Raw genomic sequence first — 17272 nt, 5'->3', positions numbered from 1 at the left:
GATAGTGCTTTGATTATGGAGGTCCCTGCATCTGCTTGCCCCACTCTCTGGAATTGGGAAATGTTGCAAATCTTTACAACAGTGGTGATAGCTGATATGATATCATTTGAGGACACCCATCTTGTCTGCATTTTTTGCTGTTAGGCTTGAGTTTTGCATCCAAAAAAATTTAAATTCTCTAAACTCAAAACCAAAAAAGGTGTTGAATTTCTTTTATTTTGAATTAATGATTAAGGGATATTTCTTGCTTTTCATATTTTTCTCTCAAAATTGGAGAGAAAAATAATTAGAATAAAATATCTTATTTTACTTTAATGATTTATTTTTCTCCTATTGCATAACACGAAAAATAAGTCTCTCTCACTATTTTCCTTCATTTATTTTCATCTCCTTTTCCAGAAATCCACACAATCCTAATAAGAAATAGGTTCCAGTCCAGCATCAGTTTAAAAACTATTCAGATATTTACAAATTAGCCCAATATATGTTTGGACTTTGGATGAGCCACAAACTAGCCCAAAATCTTAAACTTGGTCTTTGACAAGGATCACCCACTCAAAATGTGGCCAACACTTATCCCTTTTTATTTTATTATTAAAAAAAAAAAAAGAGCTCCAGGCTACTACCAAGCATAACCCAATACATCCAAGCCTAAAGAGCAGCAGCCTCTTTTTCAAAATAAGATATACACCGAAAGCCTGTCTACATACAAATATATAAATTATTATATATCACTACTGAGCTTTTTATATTTGGGCCGGGCCAGACTTAAAATAAGAGTACAGACCCATGATCCATCATACTTTTCTCAAAGCAAGTCAGTCCCACACGACAAGTCTCAGCTCTGTGATGAGAATCAGGCCGGACAAGTCACATGCACAGACCCATCTGAAGGATGTCTAGTCCAGTGATGTGCCAAGAGATAGGAGAGTAGGCCAAGTCACCTCGCAGCTCTACCCGCATACGCACCAAAAAAAATTAAATGACCGCCTGATGTGGAGAGGGGTCTGACGCATCTATACATACGAATCTGAATGACAAAGACATGTGACACTACAACAGAAAAACGGTTAAATGTCACTAGCTAATAAAAAGAAAATGGATAAAAGAAGATAAACGTCAAACTTATACAACCATTATAAATCTTATTTTCTAGATCTCAAAATATATATATATATATATATATATCCAAAATTTGTTGGAAAACCTTATCCGGTCCAATTTCAAAAATAATCGCCTCAAAATCTAATATTATTATTTTTTTTTTAGAAAAAAAAAAACTCAACATAGAATTAAATTTTTATAAATAAAATTAGTTATATATATAGAGAGAAAGTTGTGCCAGGTTTAAGATTTTGAGGATGTTAAATATAATTCATCAAGGAACATTCCATAATAAATTAATTTGGTAAGGAAATTTTTATTTTGCTATAACTTTGCGGAGCGAAAAAGTTAAATATTGATATTAAGCTGCTGATGCCGAATTTCTTAAAAATAATGAATTTATGATTGAAACAACATATATATTTTGTTCGTGTTACATTTTTTCTTCATTAACTTGAAATATCATTTGCATCTGAACTCAGATAATATAATAATCGGATTTTTTCCAGCATATTAAATTTCTCATATTTCTTTAAATAGATTATTATTATTATTATTATTTTAACATATTGCATGTTAAAGAAATAAAAATACAACCCGTTAAGCTATAAAAGGAGATCAGGCGCAGAACAGCAAATGTAGAAACTAAATAATAGTGAATTGAAGAATTCACTTGTCCATCTGGAAGTCACTTGAGTTTTCACACAACAAACTAAATGACAAAGCTGTAGTTAAAATCTACACAATCGTGATGAACACATATCTCTGGACTTACAAAAACAAGCTTCTAACACAAATAACATATAAAGAAGATTTTTTTTTTTGGAAAGAAAAAAGAAAAAAAGAAAGAAATTAAGAACGAAGAAAGGAAGAAAGGAATGATATAGGCTTTACAAATGGCTTGTTTCACTCATCAGAACCTGTTAATACCTTAACCATTATCTGCATGACTTTAACTCTCATTTGTAAAGACAAAATATAATCAGTTGTATCTCTGAAAAGTTCTTCCAGTCCTGCAGATTCGCTGTTAGGGAGTAGCTTCTTCAGAGTTCTAACTTTTTTCTGGATACCTTTTGCTGCTCTTGATCTAGAGTTTTCGGGATGTGTCCTGCTGTTGATCACCATCCTTCTAGATCTCTTTTTCCCAGTAACTCTTTGTTTCCTCCTGACTTGCCACCTTCTCCTGGCTTGGGATTCCAAGATAGGACTCGTTTCTTCACCTTGTTGGACCATACCCTTCAAAGAAACAAGGAGAGGATGTGCTGAAACGCCCATGAGGAGAATCGAAGTTGACAAATCGATCTCTAGCTTCTCCTGATTCCTGAGAATTTTAAGCACACCTTCCAAATGTTTGGTTGCCTAGACAAGACCTTAGGATAAGGAAGCAGTAGATACAAGAATTGAGGACATGAATTTATATGGTATTTGGGGTATAGGGTTGGTAGCCAATGAGGATAATACAACTTAGAAAAAAAAAAGGGAAAGGTAGGGTCCACAACACAATTTCAGAGAAGGACTCCAAGGGAATGGGGATAAATGAATAAGGAAGAGCCACGTGTACATAAGGGTGTTTGCTTGTTGCTTTGGGCATGTTCTCCAGCTCAATGCACATGCAACCACATGATTCTTTCACCACCACCCAACCCTCTCTAAAACCCACCACCTTTCATCACACCCTCGTCTCATCAAAACACCCTGGATTATTCCTCCCCACTTTCCAAATTCAATGCATACATAATTTGAAATAGATTTCATTCCAGCTCAAAAAACATGGCATTTCTACATATATAAACCCTAGGTTTCATGGTAGTTATGTATCAGCCCGTGCATGTTTCTAAACAGGAGACCCATTTATAATATTATTCAAGTTCACTTGTTAATTAGTTGTTAATGCTAGTGTTAACAAAATGGGGAGGATTTGGATCCAGATGTTGGGATAAGGTAGATTTTCTTCTGACATTCATGAACTCCATTTTCGATCAAGTGATGATTGTGTTATTAAAGACTTTGGACGAATCATGTTCTGACATGTCTGCCTCAAAGTACAACACTGAAATTAACCTATATTAAGACAATCTTAAAGACAAAGATGCATGCATCTTCATCACGATACTTGAGGAGGACATTCCCGCCAGCTTCTTAATTAGGATTTAGCTTGAATTTCCTTAAAGTTTAGAACAGCAAATTGAGTAATTAATCAGCAACGATGCGCGCAATAATCACTTTTATTCCATTACGATAGCGGCTGGTAAAAGGTGAATGCTTTACTTCTCATTCTATTTAATTTGCGTAATTAATTTCAATTTAATTTAATAATTAGATATCCATTAACATTATCTGAACATGTGATTATATCATAACTTTATATTAAAAAAAAAGAATAATTTTTATAATGATTATTTCTTCTACCCTCCTCAAGGGCATATGAGCTAAAGAACATGCATGCACATGCAGCTGTTGAGCGATGAATCAAGTGCTGCCGATTAAAATGAGTAGATGTTTATCTAACCCATCATCGAATGACATGGTTTTAAAGGTGCGGCTAGAGCTAGCTAGAGTAGGAGACAATGTTTGGTCATATTGATAATTCTATGAATAGTAGGTTTTCCCACTAATGATAATTCTGATTAAGCGAAATTAGATGATTCATAAAATGAACAGGTGGGAAACAATATTACGTAGGATGTCTTCCTGTCATCCAGTTGCTGCTGTTGCCCTTTCATTTTCTTTATTACTGTTAGCTACTTATCTATGTTTATATTATAAAAACAAACAAAATGCCAAGACGGCTATGCACATGGACTAATCCATAGCCTCACAATCTCCACTATTGTTTGATTTCTTTTCCTAATTTTTTTAGTGGGTACTTTCACATTTAATGACGGATTCAAGGTTTTGGCTAGAGGACACAATTCCTTTAAAATCTAATGGAAGTTGATTTTTTTATTGATCGAAAATTAAATAAAGAAATTTATGAGTTTAAATTTTGAGTAAAATAAGGTAAAAAACTATTTTTAAATATCATATTGGACATTAGTCCCTCTAAATTTATATTAGTTGTATATTAAAATGTTTTTCATCGTTCAAATTTTATAGGATTTGGGCTAGTTTCAATCTTTTGAAGTAGTCTTTCCATTAAACAAGAACCCTAATTGTCTGTCAAAGAGATGACCTCTTTTAGCACCTGCAAAGAACCTAATTGGACCGCAGCCACGTGCGAAAGAATGATAATAGGTCTAGGGTAGATGAAGGAGGCTCTTATTCTTAATCAGTGGCTGTGGCCCTCATGGCCCATGAACGTTGTACGCACCAAACGGCCCAGACTACTTTGCTTTTCCTTTAAAAAACTAAGCAACTTGCTAATTATTATTAGTATTAGTATTAATTATATCTTCAAACAAGAGCCGTTTTAACTATTATTCTCCCTCATTAACTGTTTTTTTTTTTGGTTAAATTAAACGAACATAAGAAATTATTGGTGAGCTTCTGATCTGATGCATCTATCGATGGGCTTTCTCACGGCAGTTCATCAATAAAGAAAAGGTGAATTAGGCTCACTCATCATGAGCAAGAATCTAATATGTAAATCCCAAGAATCGGTAGAGTGCTACCTGTTTCTCTGTGTCCATCCGCCGTCATCAGCCTTTGGAATGATGCAAAGAGTGAAAGACTCAAGGGAAGACGCATAATTCAGGTTTGCGCGTGAATCTAGCAGAGATTTTCCACCACAAAAATTCTTTAAATTTTCTCTTGGATCGTGTTAGATTTTTTGAGAGGCATTGAATTCATGAAGTCCAAGAAAAAGGCCGAAGCCTAATACAATACAGCCAACTAATAGCTTTTCTTTTTAACAGAATTACATTACACTTCATGGCCCAAAGAGTAAATGGGCCTATCCGGAAAAAAGACGACTCGAGGATCCAACCCTACATAGTTTATCCAGTACAAAGCCCACTCTAATTTTCATCCCAAAAACCTTCAAGTTCAATAAAATATGATGCATCGATTAGGGATGGCAGGCGGGCGGGTTTTTACGGGTACCCGATCCGTCCAAATCCTATTAGGACGGATTTGGGTTCTTACAAAACGGATTTGGGCGGATTCGGATTTAAAAATTTTTACCCGTCTCGAATTCGGGTAGGGTTCGGACTTAAGTGATCGGATACCCGTTACTCGAACCCGGATACCTATACTAACAACACTAACCCTAATCCCTAATATTTATTTTTTCATTTTACTCGGTCATACACAGCTCTCTCTCCGTCGGCGCCTCTGCTTCCCTTCCCATAATTTCCAATCGCCTTTCTCCCCCATTTCACTGACGACTGTCGGCAGTCCAGTGAGCACCGACGGCGTCTCGTTTATCTCTTAAGCGATGATAAATCTTCTCTCTCAATTCTAGTCCAATAGCGGACTAACAGCATAAAGGCGCCACACGCCAAACGTCGACGTCGGGAGAGAGAGAGGGAGAGGAAGCTGTGAGAGTGAGAAAGCGAGAAGAAAGCCATTTCTCAGTTCTCACCACCTCGCCGGAGAAAGAGTACGTCTCAACTCTCTACTAGCTTAATGCCGGTTCTTTTACCTCTCTTTTCTTATAAATATCACGCTATTCTTGGTCGATATATATTAATATTATCTCTATCTCTCGATCCGCTCATTTCACCTTTCTCTCATTTTCCCCAGATAATTTTGCTTCTTGTTCATGCGGTACCACATGTTTTCACAATTTCTTTTCTTTTCCCCAGATAATTTTGCTTCTTGTTCATAAATTTAGCTATATTTTTAATTTGTTTCAAGATTTTAGATGTCTTGAACTAAATTTGTTTATTGTGTAATTTGATTTCTCGTTTTCTGTTTGGCAAGAAAGAAAATTATTGTGATGATTATTTTTTACCCACAGCTTCTTGTACTTTCGTGTTTATGGTTACTTTGTGGCTGATTTGCACTTTCCTGTTTCTTTGCAGAAACGGTGGATAATTAGTAAAAAAATCGGATTCGGTCGGGTTCGGGTATTGTGCGGGTATTGTTAAACGGATTTGGGACGGGTACAGGTATTAAAATTAAAATACTAAACGGGTTTGGAACAGGTTCGGAAATTTTACATATATTCGAGTTCGGATTTGAGTACTCTCAATTTCGCGGGTACCCTATCCGTTGCCATCCCTAGCATCGATGTGGCTGTAAAATCTGTTTCGATGTAATTCAAAATTATTAATTTTTGAAAAATTTCAGCTATGTTGTACACGTCTTAGACATGCGTTGGAGTTGGGCTGACGTCTTCGCACGTGAATTGGTAAGAGATCGTGTATACGTGCAACCTGTCCTTAAAGAGTCAAAATGTTGGAACTTGTAACAAGAGAGTTTTGAAAATACAGTTTATTTCGGTTAGTTTGGTCAGTTAGGTGCAACACGATTCCTTGCTATTTTCCCTTGTTTTATACCATTGGGCCGACCAAATGGATAATGAATGAAATGCTTAAACTGGTTAAACGCGTCTTCAGACAAGCAAATCACCTGTCACGCTTTCGCTCTTTTGATAGATAAATAAATAGTTATATAAAATTGCGATGCAAAATATCTTAATCCGGATAAGAAGGGAAGATATTGTTCAACGTCAGTCAGTTTAGTCAGTTAACTTTAGATTTGATAAGTCCTATATTCACTCCATCTGCCGACCAAACAAACTGGATAATTATCTTTTAAGATACCTACAAGTAAATGATCAGCTGCCCTCCTTTCTTTCTCTACGTTTCAAGTTTTGATTTAAGAAAGTTATTGCTTTTGGATAATTTAAGTTCTATTTGTTTCTGACCATAATAACACACAGTAACAACAACAGGAATCAAAGCTTGTCTCCATTTGACAATTTAATTATATATATATTGATACGCATTTCTATTAAACAGAAATATTAATATCCATCTCAAATATTCAATTATTTTAATATTTAATTTAATAATTTTATACAATTATTCATAGAAACTTCTGGTCTAAGGTTTATGGGGTTGCGTCACCATTTCATAGTGCCAGTTTTCTGGATCTGGTATTCCACGTCCTTCTTCTTTTCACTCTTATTTGTCATCAATGCAATGACAAAAAGCAAATATAGTCAAAAGGGTAATAAAATCTTTAAGCATTTTGAATTCTGAAATCCTTAAAAAGTAAAATTTAAGTCTACTTAGGATAGTAGTTTTGCTACAGCACTTCACTTCAGATAATCTGTGACTATTCCCTTACATGAGGACAATGAGATTCTTTGATCAAAACATAAAAGCCACGTCAGACACGCCACCTGCCTCTTCGTTCCAAGGCAGAGCCAAGGTCAGCTTGCCATCAGAAATCCACTCACAGGCAACTTCGGCACCATTCAAGAAACATTTCTTTGGGGAAACGTTCGAGAATGCTAAGAAATTTCCACCACCTTTAACTTTAACATTCACACTTGTCTCAGCTGCTGACACAACATGTCCATATTCTTGTATTGTGCCGCCACTGTTAAACATGTTGGTCAGGCCAATGGGAGCAAATTTGAATTCAGATCCAAGCTTTGTAATGGGTACAAAGCTGAAGAGCTCAAATGAAGATGGCTGGATGGTCAATTCTATTGCATCAGATGTTGGTGTCTTCAATATTAGTTCCGCTGCCTGGTTAAGATAAACTATGTAGTCCTCTGCCTTTCCCATTTGGGCAGCCTCTGGCTTCTGGTCCCATTCAATCTCTGTGACATGAACAGAACCAGAGATTGGCTTGTAGCACTCAGAATGACCTTTGATCCTTTGCTCCTTTGGGTCCCATCCAGCTCCTTGGCAGTTGAAAGCTCCAATTACACCTCCATACTGCAAAATATACGGGGCATTTGAGTTTTAATTTATTTCCAAGGACACTTTTCGATTATTACATTATTTGAAGTACTAGCTAGGAAAATTTGCGGCTGGTGTTTCAGTGATAACTATGAACTATTTGCCTTAAACTGAGGTAGTTGACAAAATCTGTCCCTCATTCTCTTGGACTATTTGTTAAATAATAAACAATTCTGGGAGAAAGATGTAGAAACAGCTATAGATAATCATAATATATCCAAAAATTGGATACTAGGAAAACACGGCAACTTCTGATAATAATAATTAATTATACCTTGTTGAGGTTCCAAATCTTGAGAATCGTCTTATTGTCAAATAGAGGGTTCTTGAAGAGACAGTCTCTGGTGGGCAGGGCAAAGTGCTGGCACTTGGGAATGGTCCCATCTGGGTAAACAAGTTTCTTCAGGAGTTGAAAGTCATGGCAGCCCACAGAGTCGCTCACATAGACAGGCCCACCACAAATGGCCCTTGATCCAGCATGGAACTTGGCACACAAGTGGTCGGATTGGAACATGTCCCAATCGGGTTGTATAATTTGTCCCATCCACATACTGTTGTAGGCACAGTGGATCATATGAACTCCTTGCAACCAATAAGCTCCCATTGGATCACCATTTGGGTCCTGGAACCAGAAGTCATCACCTGAAATAAAATAGCGTCAAACTATAACCCACGAATAAAGCAACAAAAAAATTTCTGGGAGTGAAACAGAGAATAAGAGTGAAAAAACTATTCGGCTGGGCTCTCTTACCTACTCTTCCCATGGATATCTGCCTTGTCCCAAGGAGAAAGAAATCATTACATTGTTGCATGCTAGAGATAAGTCCACTTCCTCTGAAATTCTTTGACAATGAATCTGATAATCCCTTGTAATAAGCCTTTGCAAGCTCAACACGGCCTCCATATTCTTCAGACACGTATTCAAGGGTCTGTAAAAGAACGGGGAGAACTCACGTATAACTAATAATAATAAAAAGAATATTATGTCGTAGTTATTGATTTATTGAGAACTCACGTGAATGACGTCCACCTTCACGCCTGTGATGCCAACATTAGCAAGGTAAGAGTGCATGGAATCAAAGAAATCTCCAGCTTGCTCTGGGTGAACTAGCCCAATACCACCTTCAACAATTTTAACCACAGCAAGATCGTTCATTGTCCCATCGAGTCCAGGAGACAATTTGCAAGGAGTAATCTTTGAATTCAAATGTGTAGAACGTGGCCTAACACCACCCCAAGCACCACAAAGAGCATGCCACACGTATATATCATCCAAACCCTTGAATTTTGTTCTCAAATCCCTTGTGAAAGCATGCATGCCATAGTTCTCAGCCTTGCATGAACAATTTCCACAGCTACTTTTTGCTTCTCCACCAAACATGGCGTCCAATTCTTTTTTCAACTGTTCGATTTTACTTTCAAAGGCGGATAAATCAGTCTCACCGGATTGGATAGCCTTGTCGCGGTCCTTTTCAGCGTGTTCGAGTTCGATTGCCTTGGAAATCAGCATCTTAGGCCTCTTTGGATCGAAGGTAGGAGGGTTAGGACCCAACATGGAGCCTCCTTTGTACTTCCTGAACTTCTCACATTCATCAAGCCTGTGAAGCCTGGCTGTCATTTGAGTCCCACCAAGAACAAGGTTTTTAGCGTCCTCCTCGGGCTTCTCGCCATCAAGATTGATGCTTTGCCATCCATCATCGATGATAAGAAACCTTGGAGGGGCACCACCCTCGACAAAATCCTGCACACCATGCCATATGCCCGTAGGATCCACGGTTAAGTAGAATGCGTCCCAAGTGCACCATCCAAATTTGTTAATAAGAGAAGGAGGGGCTTTCTCTTCCAAAAGCCTAAAGGTATTAAGATGGACCCTGAGAGCGCTGTAGGCTTCCTTCATAATGTTATAAGGATTATCACACACATGAACATAAGCAATAGCATCAAAAGTGGATGCTTTCACTTGAGTAGACCCACTCTCAGCGCAAATCATCAAATGCCCATCAATTCCAGGATGAAGAGCAGACCTAAAACTGCCTTCAACAATAGGGATTATTAGGACATAAGACTTTATTTTAGGGACATTAAAGAGAACCCATTGGGTTTCCATCTGCAAATCAGACCCAGAACTACCCACCCACATGGTGGACCACCAAGTTTTGAACCTAAAGATTGACAAGAAGTCCATATCGGTGAACTTCCCAAGAGAGTTCATTAATCGATCGGAAGGTGCATCTTTGTGGAACCCAAGGAATCCGCCCCTGTAAGACAAAGAATGGACACGCTGCAGAAGAGGAAGTGGAGCATCAGACTCGGAATGGTCACAGACAGACGAAAAAGGAGAAAAGGTGACATTGCTTGGAACATCAGAGAGCAATGGAATGCTTTTGACTCTAAACTTCCCTCCGGATAAATCAAAGTTCTTCTCTAAACTCTCTGATCGAAGGACTTTAAAGAGTGGATTAGCGGGATCATTCGGGGGAGCCATAAGGGAAAGAGACAGAACAGTTCAAAGAAGAAACAGAGAGATAAAAATAGAATAGTGGAGCGCTGGTTTTCAATAGAAGGAAGAAGAGGCCGAAGAATTTATGCGCAGCTAATAAGAAATTTCAAGGAACACAGATATGGTCGAAGAATCTTTGATATTCACTTCACATGAATAGAAACTGGAATTACAAATGTCAACTTTATAGAGATGAAACAATATGAAGACAAAAATTAGAAGACAATATGAAGCACTTGGATAGCGATGAATAAACTGACAAGTAACGAGAAGAAGAAATGCTTGCGCAGAAGAGAATGAGAATTGGGAAGGCGAAGCACATCTATTTATAGGGAAAATTCGAAGACGGTCCTCAAGAAAATTTAATAAAATCAATTGAGGTATCAAGGAAGGAGGTCCAGGGCGGTTCATCAACGACGTCGACATTTAGAGATTAAATTATTCACTATCCATTCATTTATATTTAAAGGTTGCTATTAGTTTAATTTAATTATAATAATTTTAATTAAAAATATTATTTTATTTAATTAAAATTTTATTTAATTAAATAAAAAAATCAATATTTTATTTTTTAATTTAAGAAATCTAAATATGAGTGTATATAAAAATAAATTGATATTCAATTACCGAATGCTTATGGAAAATTAAAATAGAAAATTATCCTAATATCATAAATGCAAGTATAATATGCATGCGTGTCACTCCCAATGCGTGCATGGACTCCACAATGTCGCGTTCATATTTGTGCGTTTAATTTTTTTTTTCTTTTTCTTTTTCTCTTCAAAAGGTAGTGAGAAAGTAATTTTAGAAATCGACTAAAAATTAAGTATATTTTTTTAAAAGATCTAATAGTATTATTATGGTTATGTTTTTTATAGTTTGTAGCAGAAAATAATTAATTATATTTTTAGTATGTTTATGCACGGTTTGTCAAGGGCAGAATTAAAAAAAAAAGAATGTCAAAATAAATTATTAATTTCTGCCGTATTAAAAAAGTTTTTTAAATAATAATAATATAGAGAATAAAATTATAGAATATATATATATCACAATAATTAAAAATATTTTTTCTCATAATTATTAATAATTATAATTATAATAATGATAGTAATATAAATAAAAATAATAATATTTATCATTTAAATACGAACAATTATTTTATTTTATTTTTTATTCATTATTTTTAATTAATAATTTTTTTAAATGAAATTTGATTAATTATTTTTTATTATGTTTTAAAATATATATTAGTAATAATTTTTAAAATATATATTTTTAAGATTTAGATATTATAAATAATTTTAAAAAGTTCATTATGAAAAATTGAAATAAAATCTAATATTTTATAAAAAAATAAATTTAATATAAATATAAATAAAAATTTTGAAGTTTAATTTGCAGTGTTTATAGCTTAAAAAAAAATAAATTGGTTCATCATTAAAATTCCGTTTGTTTCATAAAATATTTTTTATAAAAACATTTTTCATATTTTTTTAGTGTTTGGAGAATTATAAAATTTAATAAATAAAAAATTTATCCTGAAAAAATAAATTATTTAAAAAAAATAACTTTCTCTTTTTAATTTTAAAATCTTTATTATAACTTCGCGAACTTGGACTTTGGTCCGTATATCAACAAAATAATCCTATGCAATATACAAATTTTTTAGAAATTCAAAAGTCTGATCTCCTGACTAATTATAATTAATAAAGCAGTGCTCCTACTAAAAACTTCTGCTGCTACCTTATTACCATAATCAATATTATATTTTATAATATAATAAAAAATTTTAAAATAAGTTATCCATCGACCATATATCTTATTTACATATTTTTTTAATTTTAAAGTGAATAAAAAATTGATGGTCTGTGTGAATAATAAACTCCCACCTCATCAGATATTGTTCTAAAATTTTAAAGGCCCAAAACTTTGTATATAATTTATATTTATCAGTAAACCCCTTCTTCCTAGCATCATTCAATTTTTCATTAAAGAATATAATAGCCCTATTAGACTGCGATAATACACTGTCAATCCCAACTCCACAAACATTACATCCAACCTCAAATAGTTTATCAAAATCAAGTAAAGTAAGAATAGAGGCAGAAGTAAGTTTATATTTAATCTCCTCAACACTTTTCTTAGCAATGTTAGTCCAAGTAAATTTCTGCACTCGTTTTTTCTTCAAATAATATGTGATGGAAGCAACGATACTGCTGAAGTTTCTGATAAACCACCGATAGAAAGTAACAAGTCCATGAAAACTGCGAACTTCTGAAATATTTTTGGGAATGGGTCAGTTCTGTATTGCTTCTACCTTCTTCTTTTCAATATGTATCCCTTCTGTACTAACAACAAATCTAAGAAACAGAATGTGCTTTATCATATAGATACATTTTTTTAAATTAATAACCAGCTCACTTTCTTTTAAGACTGTCAAGACTTGACGAGGGTGCTGTAAATATTCTTCTTCGCTGCGATTAAAAATCAAGATATTATTAAAATAAATAACCATGAATTTACGTAAGAAAAGATGCAAAACCTGATTCATAAGTCGCATGAACATGCTAGGTGAATTTATCAAACCAAACGACATAACTAGCTACTCATACAATCCTTCCTTAGTTTTAAATATTGTCTTCTATTATCTCCCTCCTTAATCCAAACTTGGTGGTAGCCACTTTTAAGGTCGATCTTAGAGAAGACTTTTAAACCTTGATAACTGATCCAACATGTCATCCAGTCGAGAAATAGAAAATCAATACTAAATCATAATTTTATTGATGGCTCTGCTATCCATGCACATTCTCCAGGTTCCATCTTTCTTTGGAATCAATAAGGCAGGGACTCCACAATGGCTAATACTCTCCCGAATGTGCCCTTCTTTAATAACTCTTCAATCTGTTCTTGGAGTACAGGAATGAAATCAATCCGATGTTGAATATCCCGCAAAGGTGGAAGCTTTAAAGATTCCTCCACTACTCTAGGAAACTCCTTGAACAGCTCTTTGACGGGTGGTGGTAAAGATGGTGCATCCTCCACTACACCTTTTGCTATCATCAATAAAGCCAATGTACCTCTAGATTTCTCAATTGCGCTTGATAGCCTTTTCACCCCGTAGAAACAATAACAACATTTTTCCCTTCCACTTTAGAATGTTTCACAGAGCCAAAAGGCAAATGGTAATCTTCTTTAGATTTTATGTAAACATGTATGAATTTTCCTTCCTCTTATACAATGCATTAACATCAAACTGCCAAGTACGACCTAACAAAATTCCACAGCAATCCATATCTACAACATCACAATAAACAGATTCAATGCAAGATTTATCGATCGAAATAGACACACTGCAGATTTTGTTGACTTCAATTGTCGGAGCTTCCTTAATCTACCCAACTTTGTATGGTGAAGGGTGAGGCTGTGTAGGCAACTGCAGCTTCTTCACAAATTGCTTAGCCATCAGATTCTCACAACTGTAACTATCAATAATTAGCCTGCAAATCGGTTCTCCCACTCAACAATTCGCCTGAAAAATCTTCCTCCTTTACGTCTCATCCTCTTGTTTCGTCGAGCCTAGATTTTTCTTTACCATATAGGTGACCTCTCCATCTTTAGAACCAGTAATAGATCCATCGCCGTCATCCACTTCCTCCTCAGATTCAACCATCTGCTCAACTACATTAACCTGTCGGTAATCATTATTAACTCCTCTGCATTCTGGATAATTATTTGATTGATAACCAGGTTGCCTGTAGCGATAACATATGTCTCCAGTTGATTTCAGATAAGGATTGATTTTGCCTCCTTTGTTTACTATATTGATGATTGCTTTTCCCTTACTGTCTCTCCTCTCTTCCACATTATTATGAGAATTGCCAGAATTTACAACCCTAGAAGGCTGTCCGCTGTAATTACCTCTATATTGCTGAGTTTTGTTGAACCAAAATTTCTATAATTAAAAATTTCAATTAGACTGATGTTGAGATTGCCAATCAACACGTTCTTCTGCTCTTTTTTCCATCTCAATGGCATCTGCCAAAGTGAAAATCACAGCTACTCCTATCATACAACGAATTTCATGATTGAGTTCCCTCTGATAATGAGCAACCTGCTGGATTTTATTTTCACAGTTTTCACACCTCATCTGCAACCTCAAAAACTCCTCTATATATTTATCCACCCTTCGACTCCCTTAAATAAAATTACAATACTGGTTATACAAAACTTGAATGTGATCACTACGAAAGAATCGTTATTCAATCATCTACTTCATCAACGGTCAGTTTCGTATAAGTTCCAACCTCCTGCGATAGCGTTCGTTTTGAACAGAATTCCATCATACTGCTACACCATCCTTTAATTTATAAGTCACAATAGGAACCTTTCGATTCTCTTCCACATTCATAATTTCGAAAAATCGAGCAACCTCTGCCAACCAATCAAGGACTATTCAACATCTAACGAATCAGAAAAGTTTTAAAGGTCTATCTTTATCCTATAACCTCTGTGATAATCCTGTTGGAGATTTGTGACCACAAGATTTGCGACCATAGGATTTGAAACTGGCTGTGGGTGTTCGGCTGTGGCAGATTCATTGTTACCCTATTGTAGGGCTAGCTGCCTGATCATCTCCCTTAATTTTGCTAAGAATGCTTCAACTGTAGTGAGTCACGCCTTTTGGTTGTCGGCCATGGATGAATTTTGCTATGATACCAATTAAAATAGGACTAATTAAACTCCGTCGGGAGTTTTAACCAATAACATTTAGCTAAAATGAAATTTAGAAAATGAAAAACTGAAAACCGAAATTTTTTATTGAATTCTTTAAAATTGAAAAGTATCTCAAACAAATAAGAAAAGAGCAATTTATATAATAACAAAAATTTTAATTTAGAAAATTACAAAAAAATCTAAAAAAGACGATAAAAATAGAAAATTTATCTCTTAAACAATAAAATTTTCACTTTGAATTTTGTGATCAAGCTTGCGGCCTCGTTACAATTTTGAAACTAGTGTATTTCGAAATCTTTTTTTTAAAAAATTATTGTGAGTTTCAAATAGATGTCGACAAGAGAAATTAAATCTAATTCAAAATCTACTGCAAAATTCAAAATTAATTGATCCGCCTAAAAAAAAGTTATTATATAATAGTAATTTTATTTTTATAATGTAATAACAATAAAATTAGTGAATTTAAAGGTGTTTAAATTTGCAATAATTTTATAAATATTTTCTTCTGAGATGTGAGGATGTAATGTTTTGAATTTTTTTTGAATAAATTGCTAATTAAATATGAAGCAGTACTGAATAATTAGTTTGTCAAATTCGATTTAGCGTTCTCAAAATTTCGGAATCGATGTTTGTCCTTAATTACATAGTAAAGGATAAAAAAAAAATCCGTTTTTTCTATCCTTAATTGTTTTTAAAGACTTTTTTTTTTTTAACTTTAAATCGCCGACGAAATTTTGAATTATTAAAATAATAGACAGAGGAAATAATTAACTGCCCAGGGAGACTCGACTAATTAACGAATAACTCAATTACAATTTTCTCCCAACTGCTGCTTTTCAGTAGTGATTTAAAATTAAATACGATTAACTGAAATGATTAATTAAAAAAAACATTTAATTTGAAATTTTCATATTTTAATTTTGATTTTTATTAAAAATATTTAACCTAATCGCAAATGCAAGACGGAGTTGACCCATTTTCTGTGCTACCAAATATTCTTCTTCAATATATAAAGTATTAAAGGAAGATCCTTGAGTGTTTCAGATTAAAAAAATGGTAGGAATATGGATGTGGTGGCTGTGATAAAATAAAAGAATTTATCATCCTCATGTGTTGTTCTGCATTATTGCTTGTGAATTTCATGTCAAATTATATTCGGAGTAATCTCTGCAGTTTACTTTTTATCAGAAGATGCCCACTTCAACTGGGCTAATTTTAGTTGCTTTTAAAGAGCAGTCACCTTTAGTATTTTGGCGGATAGGGAGCCGTGAATTCTCCGCAGATATTGTTCATTCCCTTTCCCCCCTTCCACTACAATAATGTGGCGTGGCCTACCTTTCTTGATGTGGATTTTGGCGATGTCATCTATCTGCACAGCCCAACCCAACGGAGAAAATCAAAAGGAAGAATCCAAAAGCTAGTAATACACAAGAGTAGATAGGCTTTCTTAACTTCTATTCACTTGGTATTTCGAAAGACTTTTATTATTTTTCTTTATTTTTTTAATATAAAAAGGACCTTCAATGGATGAAAGAATTTGTTTAAAAAAGTTAAAAATAAAGGATAAAAGAAACCAATAAAGAAAAAGCCCTAGGTGCGCAACGATGCACGGAAGCAAAATGGATTCGTCAGAGTCGTCGAATTGTCGGTGGACCAAAGCCACTCCAAGCAACTTCACCTGGAGGGAATTCTTACCTGCATCTACACTTGATAATGACATAAAAATACAATTGGTCGGCGTTTGTTTTCGACTCGTACCTCAGGGACACGACTCTGCTTTCTCTTTTCAATTCAAGATTCATGGCCTGGACATGTGGCAAATTCTTCCTTCGCCCATGCAACATTGGAGAAATTGGTCCACACTCACAAATGAGTTTATGACACCTGTTGTATTAGCAATTAGGGTTTGATTAATTTAATTTAATTAATTAATTTCTTAGAATGAGAGTAGTTTGCTTAACTAATCCACATTTAGTTGAGAATATTCTTTCCTGATTTGCAGTCAAATATTCAAACTTTTTTAATATTTTTAAAAATGTATTAATTTTTTTTTTAAAATTTAAAGTGATATAAA

General features: G+C 34.6%; 1 protein-coding gene and 1 long non-coding RNA gene across 2 annotated transcripts; one reads left to right on the top strand and one right to left on the bottom strand.

Moving 5' to 3' along the window:
* The first annotated feature begins 5438 nt into the window (after positions 1 to 5438).
* On the top strand, positions 5439 to 5833 carry LOC122721812. The gene is made up of 2 exons (XR_006348583.1): positions 5439 to 5644; positions 5788 to 5833. It is a non-coding gene; the product is annotated as an uncharacterized LOC122721812 (long non-coding RNA).
* Positions 5834 to 7222: 1389 nt separating this feature from the next.
* Positions 7223 to 10746, bottom strand: LOC110613415 (stachyose synthase). Its single transcript, XM_021754523.2, has 4 exons — positions 8980 to 10746; positions 8716 to 8893; positions 8239 to 8606; positions 7223 to 7940 (listed from the first exon to the last, which is right to left on the bottom strand). The coding sequence occupies exons 1-4, from the start codon at positions 10447 to 10449 to the stop codon at positions 7365 to 7367; spliced, it is 2592 nt and encodes an 863-aa protein (XP_021610215.1). The 5' UTR covers positions 10450 to 10746; the 3' UTR covers positions 7223 to 7364.
* Positions 10747 to 17272: the final 6526 nt, after the last annotated feature.

The sequence above is a fragment of the Manihot esculenta genome, chromosome 1 (genome assembly GCF_001659605.2).
Source record: "Manihot esculenta cultivar AM560-2 chromosome 1, M.esculenta_v8, whole genome shotgun sequence".
Classification (NCBI taxonomy): domain Eukaryota; kingdom Viridiplantae; phylum Streptophyta; class Magnoliopsida; order Malpighiales; family Euphorbiaceae; genus Manihot; species Manihot esculenta.
Note: the sequence above shows the minus strand (reverse complement) of the source record. Positions and strands in the feature narration are given on the sequence as shown.